Source organism: Panthera leo, chromosome D3 (assembly GCF_018350215.1).
Source record: "Panthera leo isolate Ple1 chromosome D3, P.leo_Ple1_pat1.1, whole genome shotgun sequence".
NCBI lineage: Eukaryota > Metazoa > Chordata > Mammalia > Carnivora > Felidae > Panthera > Panthera leo.
This window is the reverse complement of record NC_056690.1, coordinates 7,246,644-7,268,126: the sequence shown is the minus strand read 5'-3', so window position 1 is coordinate 7,268,126 and position 21,483 is coordinate 7,246,644. Positions and strand designations below refer to the sequence as shown.

Below are 21,483 nucleotides of genomic sequence, written 5' to 3'. Positions count from 1 at the left end.
AGTTGTTAGGGCAGGAGCCATACTGTGGCAGTTTGGGAAGTGAGGTAAAAGGGCCCTCCGACCAGTCTGTCCAGAAGACTGGATCAGAGGAGGAAAGAGACAGCAGGGGCTGGAGGGGGACTTGGGGCGGATGAGGGTTCCCAACTGTTTCTTCTGTTGTGCATTGGGCTCTATGGGCCACCCAGAGCTGATCTCGTCCCTGTGCTCTCGACTCCTATCCAGCTGCTGACTTGACATGGGATAGATGTCAATGGGCATCTTGAACTTAACTCATTTGAGACGGGACTCTTGATTACTCCTCTAGAGACTTCTTTTCCCTCACTGCAGATCAACCACCTAGTTGCCTCATTAAAATCCCAGGAGTCAGGGCGCCTGGGTGGCTCAGTTGGTTGGGCGACCGACTTCGGCTCAGGTCATGATCTCACAGTCCGTGAGTTCGAGCCCCGCGTTGGGCTCTGTGCTGACAGCTCGGAGCCTGGAGCCTGTTTCAGATTCTGTGTCTCCCTCTCTCTCTGACCCTCCCCCATTCATGCTCTGTCTCTCTATGTCTCAAAAATAAATAAACGTCAAATAAAAAAAAATTTTGTTTTTTAAAAATCCCAGGAGTCATCCCCAATTCATCTTTCTGATTTGCTTATATCACTCATGGATATTTATCTTATTCTTTAAAAGGACATGTGGCTCTTATTTTGTCTTATAGCCCAGTTTTGGAGAATTTTTCTAATAAAAGTAAAGGTGTGGGTGCCTGGGTGGCTCAGTTGGTTGAGCATCTGACTCTTGATTTCGGGTCAGGTCATAATCTCATCATGGTGAGATCTAGCCCCAAGCCAGGCTCCACACTGAGTGTGGATTAAGATTCTCTCTCTCTCTCTCTCTCCCCTTCACCCCTCCCCCACTTGTACATACTCTCTCTCTCTCTAATAATAATAATAGTAAAGGTGTTCTGATAAAGGTGTTTGACACACAGTCAAAAAGGATGAAAGATGTCTACCACAGTGGGTGTTTTCGGAAGGATCCCATCAATAAATTGGACTTCGTCAAAATTAAAAATGTTTGGTCTTCTAAAGACACTGTTTAGAAAAGACAAGTCTAGACTGGGAGAAATAGATTTGCAAACCACAAATCTGACAAAATATATAAAGAACACTCAAACTCAATTTTATTAGGATTAGGCAATAGTTTCTTTAAAATTACGCCAAAAGCACAAGCAACATAAGAAAAAATAGATAAATGACACTTCACTGAAATGAAAGACTTTTGTGGATCAAAGGACACTATCAAGAAATTGAAAAGACAACCATGGAATGGGAGAAAATATTTGGAAATTGTATGTAAAACAAGGGGCTAATATCCAGAATATATTAAAAAAAAACTTTTAAAAATCAACAATAAAAAGACAAAAAATCGTTTTAAATGACTAAAGTATTTGAAAGACATTTCTCCAAAGAAGATACACAAATGGCCAAAAAGCACATGAAAAGATGCTCCGTATCATTAGCCAGGCATTAGGGACATGCATAAAAACCACAACGAGATACATCACATCAACTAAGATGTCTATTATAAAAACAAAACAAAGCAGTAAAATAATAGGTGTTAGTGAAGATATTAAAAAACCGGAATCTTCATATATTGCTGATGGGAGGTGACATAGCAGAGCTTCTGTGTAAAACAGTTTCCTCAAACTGTTAAACATACAGTGACCATATGATTCAGCAATTTCATTCCTAGGTATCCACCCAAGAGGAATGAAAACATATGTTGCCATAAAAACATGTACAGGAACGTTTCAGAATTTTTCATAAGAGCTAAAAAGTGAAAACAAATGTCCCTCAGTGGGTGAATGGATACGCAAAATGTAGTCCATTCATGCAATGCAATATTATTCAGCTATAGAAAGGAATAAGGCACGGACACCTGCTACAACATGGGTGAACCTTGAAAACATGATGCTGAGCCAAAGAAGCCAGACACAAAATGGCAAATATTGTATGATTCCATTTAATATGAAATATTTAGGAGAAGCAAATCCATAGAGACAGAAGCCTATTAGTGGTTGCTAGGGGATGGACCGAAGGGGGAATGGGGATTGACTGCCTAGTGGGTACGGGGTTTCCTTTTGGGGTGAGAAAAAAGTTGAAAATTAGATAACAGTGATAGTTGCACTATGAATATCGTTGCATTGGGACTATACTAAAAATCACGCAAAGTTGCACACTTTAAACAGGTGGATTTGGGGGTTCGTAAATTATAGCTCAGTAAAGATGTTGCACTTCCAAATTATAGGAACCAAATCATCCCATTTGTTTCTCAAACGTGTGCCCGGGAGCCCTTACTGTTTGGGTAGCAGTAGGCTAGATGCTGGATACTTAGGATGGAGAGATGATGTGCAAGCTTGCTTCCGTCTATAACGGGGTCTTGGTGCTAAAACGGTTATATATGTAGACAGTGATTTAAAACCCCGGACTCAGGGGTTAAAGCGATCCACATTGGAATCCACTGGTTTATCTTGAGACTGTTTGACCTTGGGCTCGTTTCTCTTTCCTAGATCTGTCACATGGGAACGATAATCAGCACTTTTCTCAGGTGGGAAGCGCCTGCTAGGAGCTACAGCAGTTATGGCCCCTGGTGGTGGTGGGAAGTGTACTATTGTCCCATTTCGCAGCTGCGGGCGCAAAAGGGTCAGAATCAAAAACCCAGGTCGTCCCCGCCTGAGTCAGGGTCTCGGTTTCCCGGCCGGCAGGGAAGAGTCCGCAGACCCCGGCTGGTCTTGGGTTCACCTGGAGCGCCTGCGTGCCGCGCGCCCCCGCCGGGAGGATCGCGCGCCCGGCCCCGGTGAGCGCGCACGCGTGTCCCGGCGGTTGCCTAGCAACCGGCCAGGCGAGGCGGCCGCGCGGGCATGGAGACGCCCGGCGGGACCGTGAGCGCCGCGGTCCGGGAGCACCTGAGGCAGTTGTGTCTTCGCGACTTCCCGTGCGGCACCGGCAGCTGGGTGCGGGCGCCGGCGGGGGCGGCCGGGGGAGGGACGCGGGGATCTGCGGCGCCGAGGGGCCCGGGCCGCCGGCACAGGCTTTGGCGGATCCGGAGAAGCCTGAGGGGAGGTTTGGATCTGGGCGTTTAGGGAGCGTCCTGAGCTGGGGTGGGGGCTGGGACGCCGCAGGGGCCGATGGGAGAGCTCCCCCCCGCCCACCCTCCCCCACCCCGCGGGCCTGACCCGCAGAGGAGGGCGGGACCCCGCCTAGACCTGAGCCCGGCGGGCTGACCGGAGGGGGGGGTGGGTAGGGCTTCTCCGTTAGAAACACCAGGCTCCCTTTGAGGTGGAAAGTTTTTGCCTGGGCCCAGAGCTTCTCAACCCTCAGGTGCCCCAGGGCGCAGAAGGCGTGGTCCTGAGCAGGCCCGGTTCTGCTGCCTCCAGAGGCCGGTGGGTCTGGGGGAGAAGCGGCTCCCTCCCTCCTCTCCTGGCTCCTTGTCTCTGAGGCCGGAAACACTTCCCTTCTAAAGCTTCTCCCTGGGGTGCAAGTCGTGGCTCTTGCGGGCCGGAGCGGGTGCGTCTCTGCCCGCACCCCACCCCCATCAGCTAGTGCTCCTGGTGGGGATGAGGAGCAGGCCATTGGGAACCTGCAGCCCCCAGGATGTGCCCTGGAATATCTTGAGGGTCTGGAATGTTCCCCTCCTGCTTGCTGGGAAGCTGAGGCCCGCCACACTGGTAGGGGCTAAGGGGAGGTCTGTGTGCCCATTTTCAGAGAGGAGAAAACCAAGGCACCGATCAAGGAACTAATGGATTTGTTTGTCTCCTCAACAAACACTGTTGAGTGTCTACTGTGCAAGGCGCTGTTGGGTTTCACCGATGTCTCCAGGAGTTCTCCTGGGGGAAGGGCTGGGAGAAAGTCAGCTCTGGGACCCGACCTTTCCCCGTCCGCTGTGGCCTCTAAATTCTGAATTCACCTTTTCAGCCACGGTACTTCTTCCTCGAAAGCCATTCCTTGGTTAATACATCCCCCAGATTGCCTTTTGCGCCTCTAGCTTTTAGTACATAAATCCTTCTTAACTGTTAGGTTGCTTTCACCTGCTTCTTCAGGGTTCCCAGCTCGAGTAAATTCCTAAAGGCAGGAATGCAGTTCTTTGTAGTTCTATCCATGGCTGATGATCAGTCGGAGGTATTGATTACTCACTGCTTAAACTTCTAAACTCTTGATCCCTGACGGTCCTATCTTACCATCTACTCTTTTGGGGGAGTCTCGAATCCTTGAGAGGGCTGAGTCACGAGTAGCGAACTTCTCCACCTCCACCGCTGCAGAATAAGTCACGTTTTCTTCCTCGAACTTGGCGAACATGGAGGGAGCTGATCCCCAGAGACGAGGAGGCCGTGAGCCCCGGGGAGGAGACGGTGGAGGCCCTGTTGGGCCTGGTCCGCAGCCCCCACTCCCCCTGGGCTCTGCTGGAGGGCTCCAGTGCAGAGGACCGTTTTCTGAGAGAACTGGCCATCCAGAATCCCCTGATGCTCAAGGACACCTTCTTCTACTCCTACTTCAGGTCCCTACGAGTGGTGGACAAGCAGGTGAGTGCCAGAAGTTGATGTCAAGGAGGCCATGCCCCTTAAAGAGCTTAGTGGTGAGACCTAGGTGGTGAGTAGAAGGAAGGATGCGGAGGTAGCTCGGGCCTAATTAACTTCACCAGCGCCTCCACCTGCCAGGGCCAGCTGCTCCTTTGTTCCGTGTCTTCTTCCTCCCCCCCCCCCCCCCACCGGGGAATCCAGGTGTGTTTTCTACAGCCGACTTCTGACTTGGGGCTCCTGGGTCCTCGGAGAGACCTTTGAAGTGTCTGTGTCGGTTTTACTTAATTTAAACTGTGAGGTCCCGGGGTTGGGGAGGGTTGGCATGGTACTGTATTAATTTCCGTTACTGAGAAGCCTTCTTTGCCTCTACCGATAACAGAGCCCCAATCTGCAAACTCAGCCTCCCTACATTGGCTTCCCCTTTCCCAGAGAAACTGTGGATCTACACAGTACCAGGTGGGAGGGGCGGGAACAACTCCTGTCAGTTTTCCTGGGACTTTCGGGCATCAGCGCTGAAAGTGTCCTGGGAACGCCTCGATCCTGGGCACACTGGCACAGTCGCCAGGAAGGGCCCTGATGTGTTTGAGGCCACAGAGAACTGAAGGTTCACAGATAGGCCTCTGAACTTCCGGTCTGATCCTGCGGTGTGTAAACTCGTGATTCCTTAAGGCCTCAGGGGTAGACAGCACAGAACATGGGATCCCTGCCCTTGGGAGCACACAGTCCCAACTGGGGACACGGGACACTGGGCTGGTAGCTGTACAGCGCCTCGGGGGAGTGAGGCGGGGGCTGAGAGGTCACTGCGGAGGCGGAGCGCTGGGATCCTGGTGGAATGTGCAGGAGAGGCTGTAAGAGGGTCGGTAGGGGAGACGAAAGGGGTTGGTGTGTTCGAGGTGACTCCCTCAGGAGGCAAGTGGCCTCCTGTCGGTGGCCTCCCGTGGACCCTGTTTCTGCTCCAAAGCTGCCTCACCCGCAAGAGCGCTCAACTTCCTTTCCTTCCCTTCCAGGTGAGCTTGGTGGATAAAGACCTCCTGAAATTTCTAAATCTTGAAGAGTTGGTACTGAGTGCTAATCAAATCCAGGAGATCGAGGCTGTCAACCTGCCCCCAACTCTCAAGGTAAAAGAGCTCAGACTCCATTTAGGGTCTTCGAGTTGGCTCTGCCCAGAGGCCCTGCCCCTGCCCTCCCCACAGAAGGTTTGGCCAGTGTGGCTGGATGCCAAGGACCGGCCCCAGGCTTTGGAGAGGGAGGCCAGGTTCCGAAAAAGTAGAATCTCCATAGGACCCTGCCGTTCCGTGTCTGGGTGTACGCCCCAGAGAAGTGAAGGCAGGGACTGAGATTCTTGCTGGCCCGTGTTCACGGCAGCACTCCTCACGACAGCTGAAAGGTGGAGACAACCCAGATGTCCAGCAGCCGAGAAAGGGCAAACAAAATGTGGTCCCTCCACGTGGTGGGATATTCTTCAGTCATAAACAGGAACGATTCGTGCTGGGACATGGACGAACCTTGAACACGTGACGCTGAGAACAAGAGTCCCGACACGAGAGGTCACATGTTAGCTGATTCCGCTTGCGTGAAATATCTAGAAGAGGCAATTCCACAGAGACAGGGAGTAGATTAGAGGTTACTGGGGCAGGGGTGAGGGCGATGTGGAGTTGTTGCTTAATGGGATACAGTCTGTCTGGGGTGATGAAAAATTTCAGAAGTAGGTAGCAGTGACAGCTGCACTACAATGTGGGTGAACTTAATGCCACTGAATTGTACACTTAAAAGTAGGTAAAATGGGGGCGCCTGGGTGGCTCAGTCGTTTGAGCCTCCTGACTCTTGATCTCAGCTCAGGTCATGATCCCAGGGTTGAGGGATCTAGCCCCGTGTTGGGCTCCATGCTGAACTTGGAGCCTGCTGAAGATTCTCTCCCTCTCTCTCTATCCCTCCCCCCACCCCCTCCCCTGCTCATGTGCACAGTCTCTAAAATAAAAAAATAAAAAAAAAAGAAAAATAGGTAACATGATTTTGCCACCATAAAAATAATCATTTAAAAAGAAACCAGGAGCACCAGAATGGCTCAGTCAGTTAAACGTCCAACTCTTGATTTTGTCTCAGGTCATGATCTCACGGTCATGAGATCAAGCCCCCCATCAGGCTGTGCGCTAAGCGTGGAGCCTGCTCGAGATTGTCTCTCCCTCTCTCTCTGCCCCTCCCGAGGTCATGCACAGATCATGCTCTCTAAATAAATAAATAAATAAATAAATAAATAAATAAATAAAAGCTATTCCAGGCTTAAGTTTTTATTTTTATTTATTTTGAGATAGAGAATGAGCAGGGGAGGGGCAGAGAGAGAGGGAAACAGGATCCCAAGTGGGCTCTGTGCTGTCAGTGCAGAGCCCGATGCGGGGCTTGAACTCACAAACTGTGAGATCATGGCCTGAGCTGAAACCGAGTTGGATGCTTAGCTGACTGAGCCACCCAGGTTCCCCCAAGTGCTCTCCATTTTAAATTAAATGTGGAAATTAGTAGATGTAGTGGCAAAAGGGACTCAGAAATATGGCTCAGTGCCAGGCTTCGGAAGAACCCAGGTGAGACCTTGGAGCAGAAGTGCAAGAATGCTCCGTTCTCCTCAAGTCCATCCCTTACTCCAGCCAGGGGCCCTTTAGCTTTCCCAGTGACAGGTTGCTGTGGGTTGAGCAATTGCCAAAATGCTGTGTTACCCCCCGTCCCGTGCCAAATTTTAAAGTTTTCTTCACAAAAGGAAAAGGAAGTTTCCAACACCTGCTATAGAAATATTATTCCATATTAAACAAAAATTAATGTTCATTTATTTTTGAGAGAGACCGCACAAGACGGGGAGGGGCAGAGAGAGAGGGAGACACAGAATCCAAAGCAGGCTCCAGGCTCTGAGCGGTCAGCACAGAGCCCCACGCGGGGCTGGAACTCAGTAACCGTGAGATCATGACCTGAGCTGAAGTCGGACGCTCAACGGACCCAGCCACCAGGTGCCCCTTTTTTCCCCTATTTTAAAGTGAGTCCGGATGGACACCGGGTGGCCTGGCTTGAATGCTTCGCGGTCCTCCCCGTTTCTCAGGGAGGAGGGAGGGAGGAGGAGGGACAGCGGGAGGGAGGGAGAAGGGAAGGAAGGATGGAGGGACTGGGGCTCACAGGCACCATTCTTTCTGCCTCTCTCAGGTGCTGGAGCTCTATGGCAACGAGATCCGCAGCATGGAGTGTCTGTGCGCTGCCCCGCCCCCGCGACTCCAGCACTTGGGGTTGGGTCACAACAAGCTTCTGGGCCCCCTGGAAAGTCTCTATGTCACCTCCAACCACTGGTAACTCCAGAGTCCCAGACAGAGAGAGAGAGAGAGAAAGAGAGAGAGAGAAGGGCTTAGTGTTAGGTTTGGATGATTGCACCCTGGTACCTTGATGGACTCTGCTTTGCTCTCTTTTCTTTCTTTTTTTTTTTTTTTCTTGTCTTCCCTTCCCTTCCCTTTCCTTCCCTTCCCTTTTTAGCTTTGCTCTTTTATTTTCTTTTTTAACTTTGCTCTTTTCTATAATAACTGCTGGTTGGCTGCCAGCTCCAGTCCTAGGATTTATTTCTCTAAATAAGCAAACATTTCCACCGAAGCCCAGGGAAGGATTACAAATAGCAGGAAGCAAAAGCAAACCTTTTGCTATGATGCTTTTAGAGCAGGGTTTCTTGACTTGGGCACTGCCAGCACTGGAGTGGGAACCTGTCGGTGGTGGGGCTGTCTTGCGCACACAGGAAGTTGAGCGGCACCCCTGGCCTCCACCCACTAGATGCCAGTAGCACCCCTGCCCCAGTTGTAACCACCAAAGTGTTTGTAGATAGTGCCCAGTGCGTGCCGTGCAAAATCGCCCCCAGCTGCCCTACAGACCACTCCTGCCGTGACTTGTCTCCTTGGGGAGTGAGCGGTGGGAGACAAGACCCTGGGTCTGAGGACTCTGCGGGGACCCGAGGCGACCTGTGAAAGGCCGTCAGAGGAAGCTTTCGGGGTGTGCTGTGAGGATTCCCAGGGTTTCAGCGTCCTGGGCAGCCATGGGCTTAGGTTCACAGCCCGGAAGGGGCAGAGGACGTAGGCCAGCATCACTTCCCTGCTTTTCTAGGTAACCTGGAGAACGATCTCAGGTGGCCCAACTGTACGTGCTCTTGGAACGTGCCCGACTCTGGCCATAGTTTCCTTCTTCCTCCTCTCTCTCCCACTCTTGCCAAGCTCTCTCTACACAGTCTTGGCCGCGTGTGCTTCTGCACCTCTTTCTTCCAGTGACGGCGGCTGCCGGGAGGGAGGCGTACATGTTAGACTTCTGTGATGGCTGATTTCAGACCGTGGACAGGGTACCGGGTGTTCTGATTTTTTTAATTTGGAAAACATACTTATTCTAAACATAGGTAACCTGCTTAATGCCAAGTGTGGCTTTCATAAAAACAGGTATGTGAAACCTTTGAAATTAAACGGAGGGCTCCCTTTTCGTGGACCGATTTTGCTGATGTGTTCTCAGTCTTCTTGAAGAAGGCTGACACAGGATACGGTCTGTGTGCTGGTCCCCATGAAATGTTCTCGGGTATTTCCCGTTGACTGGCTAGCCAACATCACGGGCGGGACAGGCTGCCAAAGGAGAGCAGAAGGGGGGGGGGACGTGGCTGAGCTCGGCCAGCTGGAGGCCCGGGGTACAGCAAAGTGCTGATGAGGCGCCCCTCGCGCTTCTCTCGCGGCTGCTCTCAGAGCTGAAACCAGTTTGCTTTCTAGTGTGCGCATCGGGGAACCACCCCTGCCCCCTGTGCGGCCCTCTTCTCCAGACTGGCATGCAGGGTGCCTCCTTTGTCCTCACTGGCATGTTTGTCACTCGTGTGCCCCGAGAAAGGAATCACGTGGCTTCCTGTGACCATGAGCCAGCCGGGCTTTGGAGGGCATCCTCCAGCTTCTAACCCCCTCAAGTTTCAGGCACCCTCATCCCAGATCCCCATATCCACCTCCCTCTCTTACCCCTACTCACCGCCCCTCCCCATGAGGCTTCCATGCGTCTTCCTTGCCAGTCTGTCCGTCTTTGTTGAGAACCTTCTAGTGGCACAGCACTGTGTCAGGATCTGTGGGGGGGACCAAGAAGAAAAGACCGGTGTAAATGGAAGTCAGTGGAGGCGGGATGTGACGAGGGCCATCTCTGTGTCGCAGCGAGGATGGCAGTGTCGGGGGGGGGGGGGGGGGCAGTAGAACCAAGAAGCGCTTCCCAACAGGGTGGCTAACTTGAGTCAAGGGCGCCTGACTTGGGAGTCGAGGGTGGGCGGAAATTCCTAACCTGCCCTCAGCACAGGCCTTCTGTCTGTTCTGGATGCGGGGTGCCGGCGGGTGTTGAGCAGGGCAGGCCGGGCACACGTCCCCATCCCTTCGCTCACCCTGCCTCTGGACCCCCGGATGGTCCTGCTTCCCTTCTAGGCCCAACCTCGTCTCTCTGGACCTGAGCTTCAACGACCTGACGGACCTGCAGGGCATGGTGGCCAGCCTCGGCACCCTCTGCCGCCTGAGGCTGCTGGTGCTTCAGGGGAACCCGCTGGCCCTGCTGCCCTACTACCGAGGCTTCACCATCGACAGCCTGTCCCAGCTCTGCGTGCTGGACGACATCACCGTGTCTCCCAGCGAGAAGCATCAGTTCCGGGGGCTCGGCCGCAGTGGGGGTGAGGGAGCTGATGTGCCCAGTGGGGAGGGGCCGGCATCTGACACCTCGAGCCTCTGCTGCCACCATCGAACTAGTGGCCTGTCCCTGCAGCTCCCCAGTTGACCCACACCCTAATCAGGCGTAGCTCACCTTCTCGGTCCGAGTTCTGTCCCAGACTTTTGATTCCTGTGATTGGGATTTGGGGACAGAAGCAGTAAGGAGGCAAACAGGAAACATTCTTTAAATCAACTTCTTTACTTTTGTGGCGGTTTGAGATCACCCCCTTGTGGCCCATGCCACAAGCTGCATCAGAGGTTGCTCAAGGTCAAGATGGTGATAATAGCTACGCCTACTGTGAGCCAGGCTCCTACTGTGAGCCAGGCTCGTGCTAAGATAACATGTACTCTTCATCTGTAACCATCCTGTAAAGCAGCTACTACCGTTCCCATTATACAGACCCAGAAAACAAGGCTTAAGGGGGGTGTCTTAGCAAAAAGGGACTTACCCCCAAACCGCTGTTGGAACTTGGCCGAACTGGGATTTGAACCCAAGTCTGCAAACTCTGAGGCTCCCCACTGAGTGGAGAGAAGGCAAGAATCCGGCTCCCCGGCCGTCCCCCTCACTCCTACCCATTCTCCCTTGCAGACCTCTTGGCACATCAGGCACAGCTCGTGGTGACCATTGGAAATGTCAAGGGGGTTCAGGACACCTCTGTCTTAGACCCGGAACCAGGGCCCCAAGGCCCTTTTATCACTTACAGCTATTATGTGACCTACGATTTTGTAGAAGAGGAAGAAGGAGAAGAAAGTGAATATGGTGGTGTCCTGGCGGAGGTGTGTGATCCGGGGGCTCTTGCCCCCCTTCCCCCCCGGAACTGGGGGTGGGGGGGTGGGGGGGGGGAGGGAGGGCTGGGCTGCACTGGGGTCCGCAGGGTGTCCTGCGCAGGCCGAACAGCTTCTCAGCTTCTTGGGGCCCAGGAAACCCCTTCACAGGGAGCTTTCTGATTCACACCCTCCTCCGAGAAGGGAAGAGGCTCGTTCAGCCCCTTTCTCGAACCTCCTCCTTTCTTTCACCTCCTTCCTTTGCCCTTGAATATGAGCCAACGGCCTCACAAGGAAACAGCGTTTACAACCAGGTTGGTTGCTCCCCGGGCATACTTCTCCCCAACTGCATCACCCTTCCCTTCGGAAGCAGACCTCAGGGTGTCATTCGGCCAGGAGCAACGGAGGACACCCCAGCTTCTGCAGAAATTGTTACTCTTCTTACCCCTAAGGCAGTTCTCTGAGAAGGGGCATTAAAAAAACCTTCCTGCCCCAGTCTGTGTGTTCGCTGGCTCCGCAAGTTCACCGTGGCGCGGACACCTGTTCATGCGGACACCCGTTCACGCACACGCGCGCTGCGCGCCCTGAGAACCCTGAACACCGCGGCCGGGCGGGGGTGTGGTCTCTCACGCAGATCGTCATGCCCTCGCCCAGCGCCGAACAGCTGTCGGAGGACATTCCGGAGGACGTTCCCGAAGAGGTCTTCGAAGAGCACGAGGACTCTGCGGAGTCCGGGCTGTCCGCCCAGTCGGAAGAGCGCGAGGATTCGCTCGTGTCGGGCGGGTCGGCGCCCTTGCCCGGGGTGGCCGACTCCGCGGAAGAGCTGGCCAAGCTGCGGCCGCGAAGAGACCCCCGGCTCTGCCCCTCCCCAGGGTAAGGACGGAGACCCTGCCCTGCGGGAGCCCCTTCCTCGTCCAACAGCAGGGGACCCCCCCCCACCCTGCCCCCCGCCCCCGGGCCGCGCGGGACGGCCCGAGGCTGCGCTCCCGGCTGTGCGGGTGCCGCCGCGTCGGTGTCCGGCACTCCGAGCCCCACCCCCCGCGCTTCCTTCCCTCCGCCCGGCAGGGCTGCATCGCCTTTCCGCCGCCAGGAGTCCCGCCGCCAGGTGTCGCGCACGCGGGCATTTCTTAGTCACCCGAGAGGACAGCACTTTCCGTTTTAGCCCTCAGAGTTGAGAATCTTTTCAGTTTAACTTCTTGATACGTGGAACGTATCCTGGCGTCCGACCCCTGGTGTGGATCTTGCAGCCTGAGCGGCAGGCTCTTCCTTACCCTCCTAAGGCCCCTCTGGCCTCACAGCCCCCGCAGGTGTTGTCTTATCTGATGAAGAACCTTTCGATGAAGAATTTTTAGGGTCACTTCTCATTAGGTATTGAAGCTCTATTAACTGATTTTTGTAACTAATTTCAAAACATTGAGCCTGATTTGGGTTTATTTAATAATAATAATAATAATAATAATTACTATTATTATTATGCCAACATGGGCTTGAACTAAGACCTGAGCTGAGATCAAGAGTGAGACGCTTAACCGAATGAGCCACCCAGACGCCCCTGGGTTTATTTTTTACAAAATTCAACTGAGGGTAAATGATAAGGTTTGTGGAGAATGTGGAAAAGCTGCAGTGGCCCATCCACTTGTGCTGTGTTCCCTCAGGTGACAGAACCAGGCAAGCGGCCATCCCCGCTGCCAGAGAGAAGGTGGGGGACAACCAGCCACCCCCCGTGCCAGGCTCCTCAGTCAACCACAGCCGACGACTTTGTGGTTCTTGGTGGTGTTGAGTTTTTAAAACATAAAAAAGAGCCGCAAATAATTCTGCTTTAAAAATATGTAAATTAAAAAAATATGTACATGAGAAAATAAGTTTCTTCTTCTGCATCCATCTAACCTATCCTATAGAATGAATTACTCTTTTTTTTTTTTTCTTTTTTTAAGTAGGCTCTATGCCCATCATGGGGCTTGAACTCAGGAACCCAAGATCAAGAGTCACAGGCCTTACTGACTGAGCCAGCCAGGCCCCGGAGTGAATTACTCTTTATTATTATTTGAGAGACAGAGAGAGCAGGAGAGGGACAGAGGGAGACAGAGAGAGAAAGAGACTCTTAGGCGGGCTCCACACTCAACATGGAGCCCAATGTGGGGCTCGATCCCACGACCCTGGGATCATGACCTGAGCCAAAATCAAAAGTTGGACACTCAACCCACTGAGCCACCCAGGTGCCCCCAGAATGAGTTATTCTTAATAGTTTTGTGCACGTAGTTCCCTATTTTTTTCTTATACAGTCATATATATAAACATATATACTCATATCTTTTTTGTTTTAAAAAAATAGACTTCTGTATATCAATTTGAAATTTGCTGATTTTCCATGTGGCTGTGGACATACAGATCTGTTCTACCATTAAAAAAAAACGATTGAGGTGTAACACACACATAGAGAAATATCCACTTTACAGCCAAATGATGAGGACACCCAGGTAGCCACTGCCCTTGACAAGTAACAACATACCAGGACCTCAGAAGACTCCTTAGGCCCCTGCCTCCTCCCCAAGGGTCACGGTCAACTCAACTAACACCATTAACTAGTTTGCCTCTCTTTGACCTTGATCTAAATGCATCGGGCAGTAATCCTTTGTGTCTGGCCTCATCTCCCGCTGTGCACGTGTGTGCACATCTTCTCAAAGGCCTGGTCCTGGTCCCCGGCCACAGCCTCCCGGGTGATGGGACCCCTGTCTTCATCCCCCTCCCCAAGGACCGTTCTCTTCAGCACTGTCCGCAAGCCCTGGACTGATGTCATCCCCTGCAGCTACGAGATGCAGCACACACTCAAGGACCTGGTGCCACTCAAGGCTTTCCTGCTGGCGGGAACCACCGTGACCATCGTGGAGGAGAAGGTGGGTGGCCGGGATCCCCCTTTTCCTGTCTCCCGGTCTTCTGTCATGGGGCCCCGCTCCCTTGTCGTCAAGATCCCAGCCAGCCCCAGGCTGGCCTGTGTTCACTCGTGGCCGCCTCGCCGTCCCCTAGATTCTCTCTTGGCCTGCGGTGCTGCCTCCTGTTGACGTCCCGTTGCCTGCCAAGAAAGGAAAAGGGGAGAAGGACAAGAAAGGGAAGAAGGAGAAAGACAAGAAGGGAAAAGACGGGAAGGACATGGCAGGGAAAAGGGAGAAAGAGGTGGCAAAGGTACTGGCTGGGCTGCCAGGTGCCCCGAGGTGGTGGTGGTGGTGGCTGTGGGCACTCTGGGCACTGTCCCTGCTGGGCCCCGTCCACTCTCCTGACCTCTCTCCACAGGAACAGAAGGGATCCAAGAAGAAAGAGCTTCCTAAGGAGCTCCGCCAGGACCCGCCCATCCTGCGGGTGCTGGGCAGTGGCTTGGTGGTCCTGGAGCCCCTGCTGGCGGGGGAGCCACTTGTGTCCGAAGTGTGCAACTTTGGGGTGATCCGCACTTTGGAAACTGACAGGCTGACGTCCCTCAGGGTACAGTAGGGCCTCTGTCACACCCCTCCCCATGAAACCAGTGCTGGGCAGGGAAGGGTTATGGGGGGGGGGGCATCTCTGAGCCTCCCGACCTCCTCCAGAAGCCCCCGTGCTGGCAGGGCCCTGGGACGCCTGGGGAGGAGGAAGGCCTCTCCCTAGGCCATGCGGCGGTGCCCAGCTCCCAGCCCTCTGGGTTACTGGCTCCTCGGGCAGCCTTCTCAGGTGTGGGGAGCCAGGTTAGAGCTGCCCTGCCTTCCTATAGGACAGCACCCCTTCCCCGGTGCCCACCAAGTCCAGTAAGCATCTCTTGTTGTGGTTCTTCCTCTCAGGATTCAAAGAACAAGAACAAGAGAGCTAAAAAAGGTAAGAATTAACGGTGGCAACTGAGAGCAGGGAGTGTTTATTGAGGACCTCAGTCTATTCAGGTTGCTATAACAGAACACCACAGCCCAGGAGGCTTATAGACAGCACACATTTCTTTCCTGCAGTCGTGGAGACTGCAAACTCTAAGACCCAGGTGCCAGCATCGTTAGGTGAGGGCCCTCTTCCTGGGTCTTAGCCAGCACCTTCTTGCCATGTCTTCACATGGTAGAAAGGGTGAGCGAGCTCCCTGGAGCTTCCTTTGTAAGGACGCTAATCCCATTCCTGAGGCTCTACCCTCAGGAGCTCCCAAGGCCCCGTCTCCTAATGCCGTCACTTTGGGGGTTAGAATTTCAACGTGAATTTTGCAGAGACACAAACATTCAGACTGTAGCAGGACCTGGGGAAGGATCAGCCTGATTTGGGACCAAAGAAATGGAAGAATGGAGAACTGTATCTTCTGGCCAGTGGGAAGGCCATGCCCGCTCTGAGGACCAAACCCTACATCTTTCTTGCATCTCTGAGAAAAGAGCAGCCTGCTGTGGGTTATGTGAAGGGCAGGAGAGGCAATCTGGGGTAGGAGCCAGGATGAGGTGGGATAGGGGACTGAAGTTGGGACTGGCCCAGAGTCCTTCTGGCTCAGCAGTCGTCCGGCCCTCTTTGCCCAACGAGGACCCTGGGCTTGCTCTATGAGCAAGGGGCAGTCACTGAAGTGTCTGAAATAGGTAAGCTTTAGATTTGAGTTTTAGAAAGAACCGGCTGGCTTGGAAGGAGCGCTAGGAGGCAGGGGACCAGCTGGGAGGCTACTGCGAGGTGCAAGGAGGTGTAAGATGAGGTCAGAGCAGCACTAGTCCCAACAGCTAAAAAGCGGAAACAGCCCAGTGTCCATCCGCGGAGGAGTGCCTGAAGAGGACACGGGTATCCGTGCATCGGATCACCCAGCAAAAAAGAATGAAGCGCCACCTGTGCACAACGTGGAGGAACCTTGAAAACGGGATGCAGAGTGAAAGAAGCCAGATGCCAAAGGCCATGTACTGTATAATTCCACTTGTGTGAAACGCCCAGAACAGGTGAATCCATAGAGACAGAAAATAGATCAGTGGTTGTGGGGGTTGGGGGTTGGGGGTGGGGAGTGACCGCTAATGGGTACTGGGTTTCCAATTGGGGGGATGAGATGTTCTGGAATTAGATAATGGTGATGATTCTGCAACATTGTGAATAGACTAAAAGCGACAGAAGAAGCGTACATTTAAAAATAGTTAAAATGTTGAATATTAGGAGAATTTTATCTCAATGAAAAAAAATTCACCTAAAAACAAAACAAAACCAAACCCTGTAAAAGGCAAGAAGTGCTAAGTCATTTCCTGACTTGGAAATGGGCAGCAGAGATGGTGTGGAGAAGACAGGTGTGAGAGTTACCGTGGGGCCGGGGGTGGACAGGAGAGACTCGGGCCCAGGGCCCGTGAAGCTGAAGAAGCCTTTCCCTCACCTGCCCATTGTCACCCGGGGCGCTCTCCATGTCCTTTGCCACCACGCTAGACAATCACAATTGCCACCTTGCTGCACCTCCTTCCTCCCACTCTGTGGCCGGTCTGTCGGCACCCCCACAGCAGCGGGACGATTTTGTTTGCAGATCTGGTTGTGTCACTCTACTGCTGGAAATTCTTCCATGACTTCCTGCTGGCTCATCACAAAATCCGAATGTCCGTGTTCTATAAGCACTTCCCCCCCCCCCCCAAGAGTTCTGCCTAGAGTACTCCATTTGCACTTGCCACTCTTTGTACTCAGCTACTTGTTTTGCCAGATCTCAGCCTCAGTTGCCTTCTCCAGGGGAGTTGATCCCTGGATTAGTGTGGGCTTCCTTGTTTTCTTCAGGGTATCCTGTTTTCATCCTTGGTACTCAGCGCCATGCTAACTATAGAGATATGAATCTGTGTCCTGGTTTCCCTTTTATCTTGTCCACTACGCTGAAACTACAAGAGAGTGGGGGCTATGCCTGCATTCTTTAAAGTCAGACAGTCCCCAGCCTCCAGCATAGTAGGCCATTGACATTGAATGAATGAATGAATCAGCTTATAGGTGGTATTTAAAGTCATGAAAGTACGTGCGCTTATGTTGACAGAGAAGAGGATTGAGCACAGTGCCCTGGGGAACACTACAAATTTTGAGCAGGAAGGGACAGCAAGACTTGAACGATCAAATTTAAACATGTACTAAAGCAAAACTCAAAGATATTGAAAGGAACACAAAAATAGTACCCAAGGTAAAATTTATGTCTTCCATCCAATAGAAAAACTACCAGGCATTAAAAGAAAGAGCAAGAAAATTTAATATATAATGAGAATTTATTGTTCATAATTGACTCAGAAATGACATATGTTAGAATTAGTAGACAAGGACATTAAAGAAGTTATAATTATATTCCATATATCTAAGAAGCTAAAGGAAAGATTGGTGGTGGTATGTAGCAATATGGAAGATAAACTAAACTTTTAGAGATGAACACTACCATGTTACATTAAAAATACATTCAGTGGGACTAGTGGCATATTAGACAATTCAGAAAAAAAAAAAAGATTAGTAAACTGGAAGCAGTAGAAACTATCCACAATTAAACAGAAAAATGGTTGGAAAAAAATGAATAGAGCATCAGTGAATTTTCAGACAAATTCAGAGGAACTGATGTCCATGTAGTTGGAGTCCCCAAAGGAGAGTGAGGAGGGCAGAAAGACTATCTAAAGAAATAACTGCTGAAACACTTCCTCCAAATTAGATGGAAAATATCAATATACCAATCCAAAAAGTTAAGTGAACTCTAAACACAAGAAGCATGAAGAAAACAAAACCAAGCTAGATAATAATAAAACTGCTAAAAGTTGGTGATAAAGACACATTATGTACAGAAGAACAAAGATAAAGATGACATCAGATTTGTCATCAGGAAAATGTCAAATAGAAGACAGTGGAGGAAGTCTCAAAGAAAAACATCAACTTAAAATTTTTTACCCAACAAAACTATCTTCCAAAAACAAAGGCGAAGTGAACACTTTTCTAGACAAATGCTGAAAGAATGCATCACCAGCATACATATACTACAAGAAAAGTTAAAAGTAGTTCTTTAAGGAGAAGAAAATACTAGATGGATCTGGATCTGTACAAAGAAATCGAGAGCATTGAAAATGGTAATTGTAAGTAAATATAGACTCCTTTCTTATTATTTAAGTATGTTTATAGTTAATTGTTTAATGAAAAATTATATATATATATATATATATATATATATATATATATATATAACCAATAGAATGTACAATAATAGCAAAAAGGCTAGAAGTGGGAGTAAGGAAAGAAATGGAAGTGTATCATTGTAAGGTTCCTATTTCTATGTGAAGTGGTATAATATCACTTGAAGCCAACAAAGGAGTAAAATGAGGGATCATAAAGATAGTTATTCTTAAAGAATGAAACAAAAAGAAACAGAGGACATGTGAGTTAATAGAAAACAAATAAGATGGTAGACTTAAATGTAATCATATCAATAATCGCATTAAATGTAAATGGTCTAAACACCCAATTAAAAGGCAGAGATGATCAAATTGGATAAAAAAGATGCAACCATACGCTACCTACCCGAAACCCACTTTAAATATAAAGATACAAAAATATTAAAAGGATGGAGAAAGATATTCTTGCTAACACTAATAAAAAAACAGGAGCAACTATTAATATCAGACATAATGGGCTTCAGAGAAAGACTATTACCAGGGGTAAAGAGGGTTATTTTGTAATAATAAAGGAGTCAGGAGGATGTAACAATCCTAAGTATGCAGCTAATAATTGAGCTTGAAAATATATGAAACAAAAACTGATAGAACTACAAGGAGCAATAGACAAATCCAAAATTATATTCAGAGATTTCAATACACCTCCCTAAGTAATTGATAGAACAAATAGAAAATCATTAAGGATGTAGGAGACCTGAATCACACTGCCAATCAACTTGACGTAACTGACATCTGTAGAGTACCCCACCGAACAACATGAGAATACACCTTCTGTAAGTGCACACAGAACTGAGATATTCCATAATCTGGGCTATTAATAAAGTCTCAATAAGTTTAAAACAATTCAAGACATACAAAGTATCCTATCCTCTATGACTACAGGGGAATTAAATTAGAAATCAGTAAAAGAAGTATGTAAGATCTCTCAATTGTTTGAAACTAAATTACACACTTTTTAAAAATCTTTTTTAAATGTTTATTTTTTTGAGAGACAGAGTGCGAGTGGGGGAGGGGCAGAGAAAGAGAGAGGGGGAAAGACAGACACAGAATTTGAAGTAGTCTCCAAGCTCTGAGCTGTCAGCACAGAAATCAGACGCTCAACCAACTGAGCCATCCAGGCGCCCCTAAATAACGCACTTCTAAATAACCTATCAGTCAAAGAAGAAATCAAAAAGGAAATTAGAAAATACTTTGAACAGAATGAAAATGAAAAGATAAAATATCAAAATTAATAGAATATAAGTAAAACAGTATTTATAGAGAAATCTATAGCACTGCATACCTATAATTAGAAAAGCTTCTAAAACTATTAAGTGAGTTTAACAGGGTTGCATGATACAGGATCAGTATTCAAAAATTAATTGTATTTCCATATACTAGCAATAAACAATTAGATACTGAAATTTAAAAATACCATTTACAATGCCATTGAAAAATATGAAATAGGGATAAATCTGACTAAGGATGTGGAAGTTCTATACACTGAAAACTACAAAATGTTGCTGAGAGAAATCAAAGACTTAAGTGGATAAATATGTACATGGATAGGGAGATTCAGGATTGTTAAGATGTTGGTTTTCCTCAGATTGATCTATGATTCAACCTGATAGCAATCGTAATTCTGGGGGGATTTTTTTTTTTTTTGGTAGAAATCAGCAAGCTGATTCTAAAATTAATATGGAAATTCAAAGGATGTAGAATAGCCAAAACAGCTTTGAAAAAGAACAAAGAGGGACACCTGGGTGGCTCAGTTGGTTAGCGTTAGACTCCGGGCTCAGGTGGTGATCTCACAGTCTGTAGGTTCCAGCCCTGCATAGGGCTCTGTGCTGACAGCTGGGAGCCAGGAGCCTGCTTTGGATTCTGTGTCTCCCTCACTCTGCTCTTGCCCGCTTGTGCTCTGTCTCTCAAAAATAAACATTGAAAAAAAATTTTTTTTAAAGAAAAAGAACAAAGGATGTACACTGCCAGACTTCAGGGCCCATACAAATATGGACAATGGGCATGATTTATAATCAAGCTACGGGGTTAAGATGGTCTTAATTTTCTTTTACTCTTTTGCAAATTTCTTTATTGTCTGGCTTAATTGAGGATAGTTGCATTTGAATAGCTGCTCCTGCAGCCCCTAATCTCTTGTGATGTGTTGCTGTGATTGTAGTGTATGAAGAAAATCCAGTCTCACATGGGCACGAAACTGGAAAAGAAGGGGCTATTTTCATAGGCTTTCAAATAACTGATATCTTAGATATTATGTCAAAATTTGACAACTAGTTTTTTAAAGCCTGTTACGGTGTGAATACTGAATCTATCGTTTTTGCATATAGTTACCTTAAAATCCATTAGTCTACATTGCTTTTTTTTTTCACATTGCATTTTGAAGGGCTATCTTGCCCCTGCACAATCTGTGACGTCAGACATTGGTTATTTGTGAAATACTGGTCCACAGAGTTATGCAGATCTTCCAACCGTTGACACGTTTCATTATACATTATCCAAAAATCATACTCTTCATCAGCACGCATATGATTGGAAAAGTCTTGGAGTGTTGGGAAACGGTTAAGTTCACGGTGGCAGATGCGATGTTCCAAAATTCTAATTTCTACTCGAAAGCTCAAATGTCATAAATGTATCAAAATGCTTTCTGTTGTTTTCCCCGCAATGCCAGGCTTCCTTCGTTTGCTTTTTAGCAAACATCTACCAAATATCCGCGTCCGAATAACCATGGTTTGTCGGTGTTCTTTCAAGAGAAAACGGTGTTCCCAGACACGTGGCTAGTTCATCTCGCAGCTCCAGCAGCTGAGCCTGGTTAAACGATCTGATGAGGGGTGACAAGTGTGTTCCTTACTACGCTGACAACGAAGCCGCGCTCCCCCTGGCTCGGAGGGCAGCTCTGCGTTTCGGGGACGCGGAACGAGCCCGTCCAGGACGGCCGAGAAGCAGCCCGCACGCCCCTCGGACTCACAGACCCGCGTTTTTATCTCCTCAGAAAAGACCAAGCCTGCGGCTGCAGTGTACGACGGCGACTACCAGCCCCAGCCCTTGACCGTGGAGGTGCAGATCCAGCTGAACCAGTGCCGCACGGCCGAGGAGGCGCTCCGGGAGTTCGCCCTGTAGGGCGCGGGATTAAAGGCCGTTCTGACCACCGCAGCTCCGCGTCCGTGTGGCCGCCGCGCCCGGGAGCGGGGGGTGGGCCGGGGCGGCGGGGCGGCCTCCGCGGCCGCAGGTGTGCGGCGGGTGCGCGGAGCCGGGAGGGGGCGCGGAGCCCGGAGGGGGCGGGGCCCCGCGGCGGCCCCGAAGCCCCGCCTCTCCCGCTGCCCAAGCGGGCCCC

At 50.0% G+C, this 21,483-nt stretch overlaps 1 protein-coding gene across 8 annotated transcripts; it reads left to right on the top strand.

Moving 5' to 3' along the window:
• The first annotated feature begins 2,887 nt into the window (after nucleotides 1-2,887).
• Nucleotides 2,888-21,295, top strand: LRRC43 (leucine rich repeat containing 43). Of its 8 annotated transcripts, XM_042910963.1 has the most exons (13): nucleotides 3,204-3,421; nucleotides 3,744-3,958; nucleotides 4,298-4,558; nucleotides 5,563-5,673; nucleotides 7,739-7,878; nucleotides 10,000-10,238; nucleotides 10,865-11,052; nucleotides 11,675-11,913; nucleotides 13,793-13,934; nucleotides 14,065-14,220; nucleotides 14,329-14,514; nucleotides 14,844-14,877; nucleotides 21,142-21,295. In XM_042910963.1, the coding sequence occupies exons 2-13, from the start codon at nucleotides 3,848-3,850 to the stop codon at nucleotides 21,267-21,269; spliced, it is 1,935 nt and encodes a 644-aa protein (XP_042766897.1). In that variant the 5' UTR covers nucleotides 3,204-3,421; nucleotides 3,744-3,847; the 3' UTR covers nucleotides 21,270-21,295. The 8 variants fall into 8 exon arrangements, with proteins under 8 accessions (XP_042766898.1, XP_042766902.1, XP_042766897.1 ...); XM_042910964.1 differs by lacking the exons at nucleotides 3,204-3,421; nucleotides 3,744-3,958 and adding an exon at nucleotides 2,888-2,992; XM_042910968.1 differs by lacking the exons at nucleotides 3,204-3,421; nucleotides 3,744-3,958 and adding an exon at nucleotides 2,938-2,992 and having other exon boundaries at nucleotides 4,534-4,558.
• Nucleotides 21,296-21,483: the final 188 nt, after the last annotated feature.

Bases quoted from the DNA above. Each gene is read 5' to 3' on its own strand.
- LRRC43 (XM_042910963.1), top strand. From the start codon at position 3,848: ATGTCTCCAGGAGTTCTCCTGGGGGAAGGGCTGGGAGAAAGTCAGCTC. The intron at 5,674-7,738 runs GTAAAAGAGCTC...TGCCTCTCTCAG, and splicing joins ACCTGCCCCCAACTCTCAAG to GTGCTGGAGCTCTATGGCAA. The intron at 14,515-14,843 runs GTACAGTAGGGC...TCTTCCTCTCAG, and splicing joins ACAGGCTGACGTCCCTCAGG to GATTCAAAGAACAAGAACAA.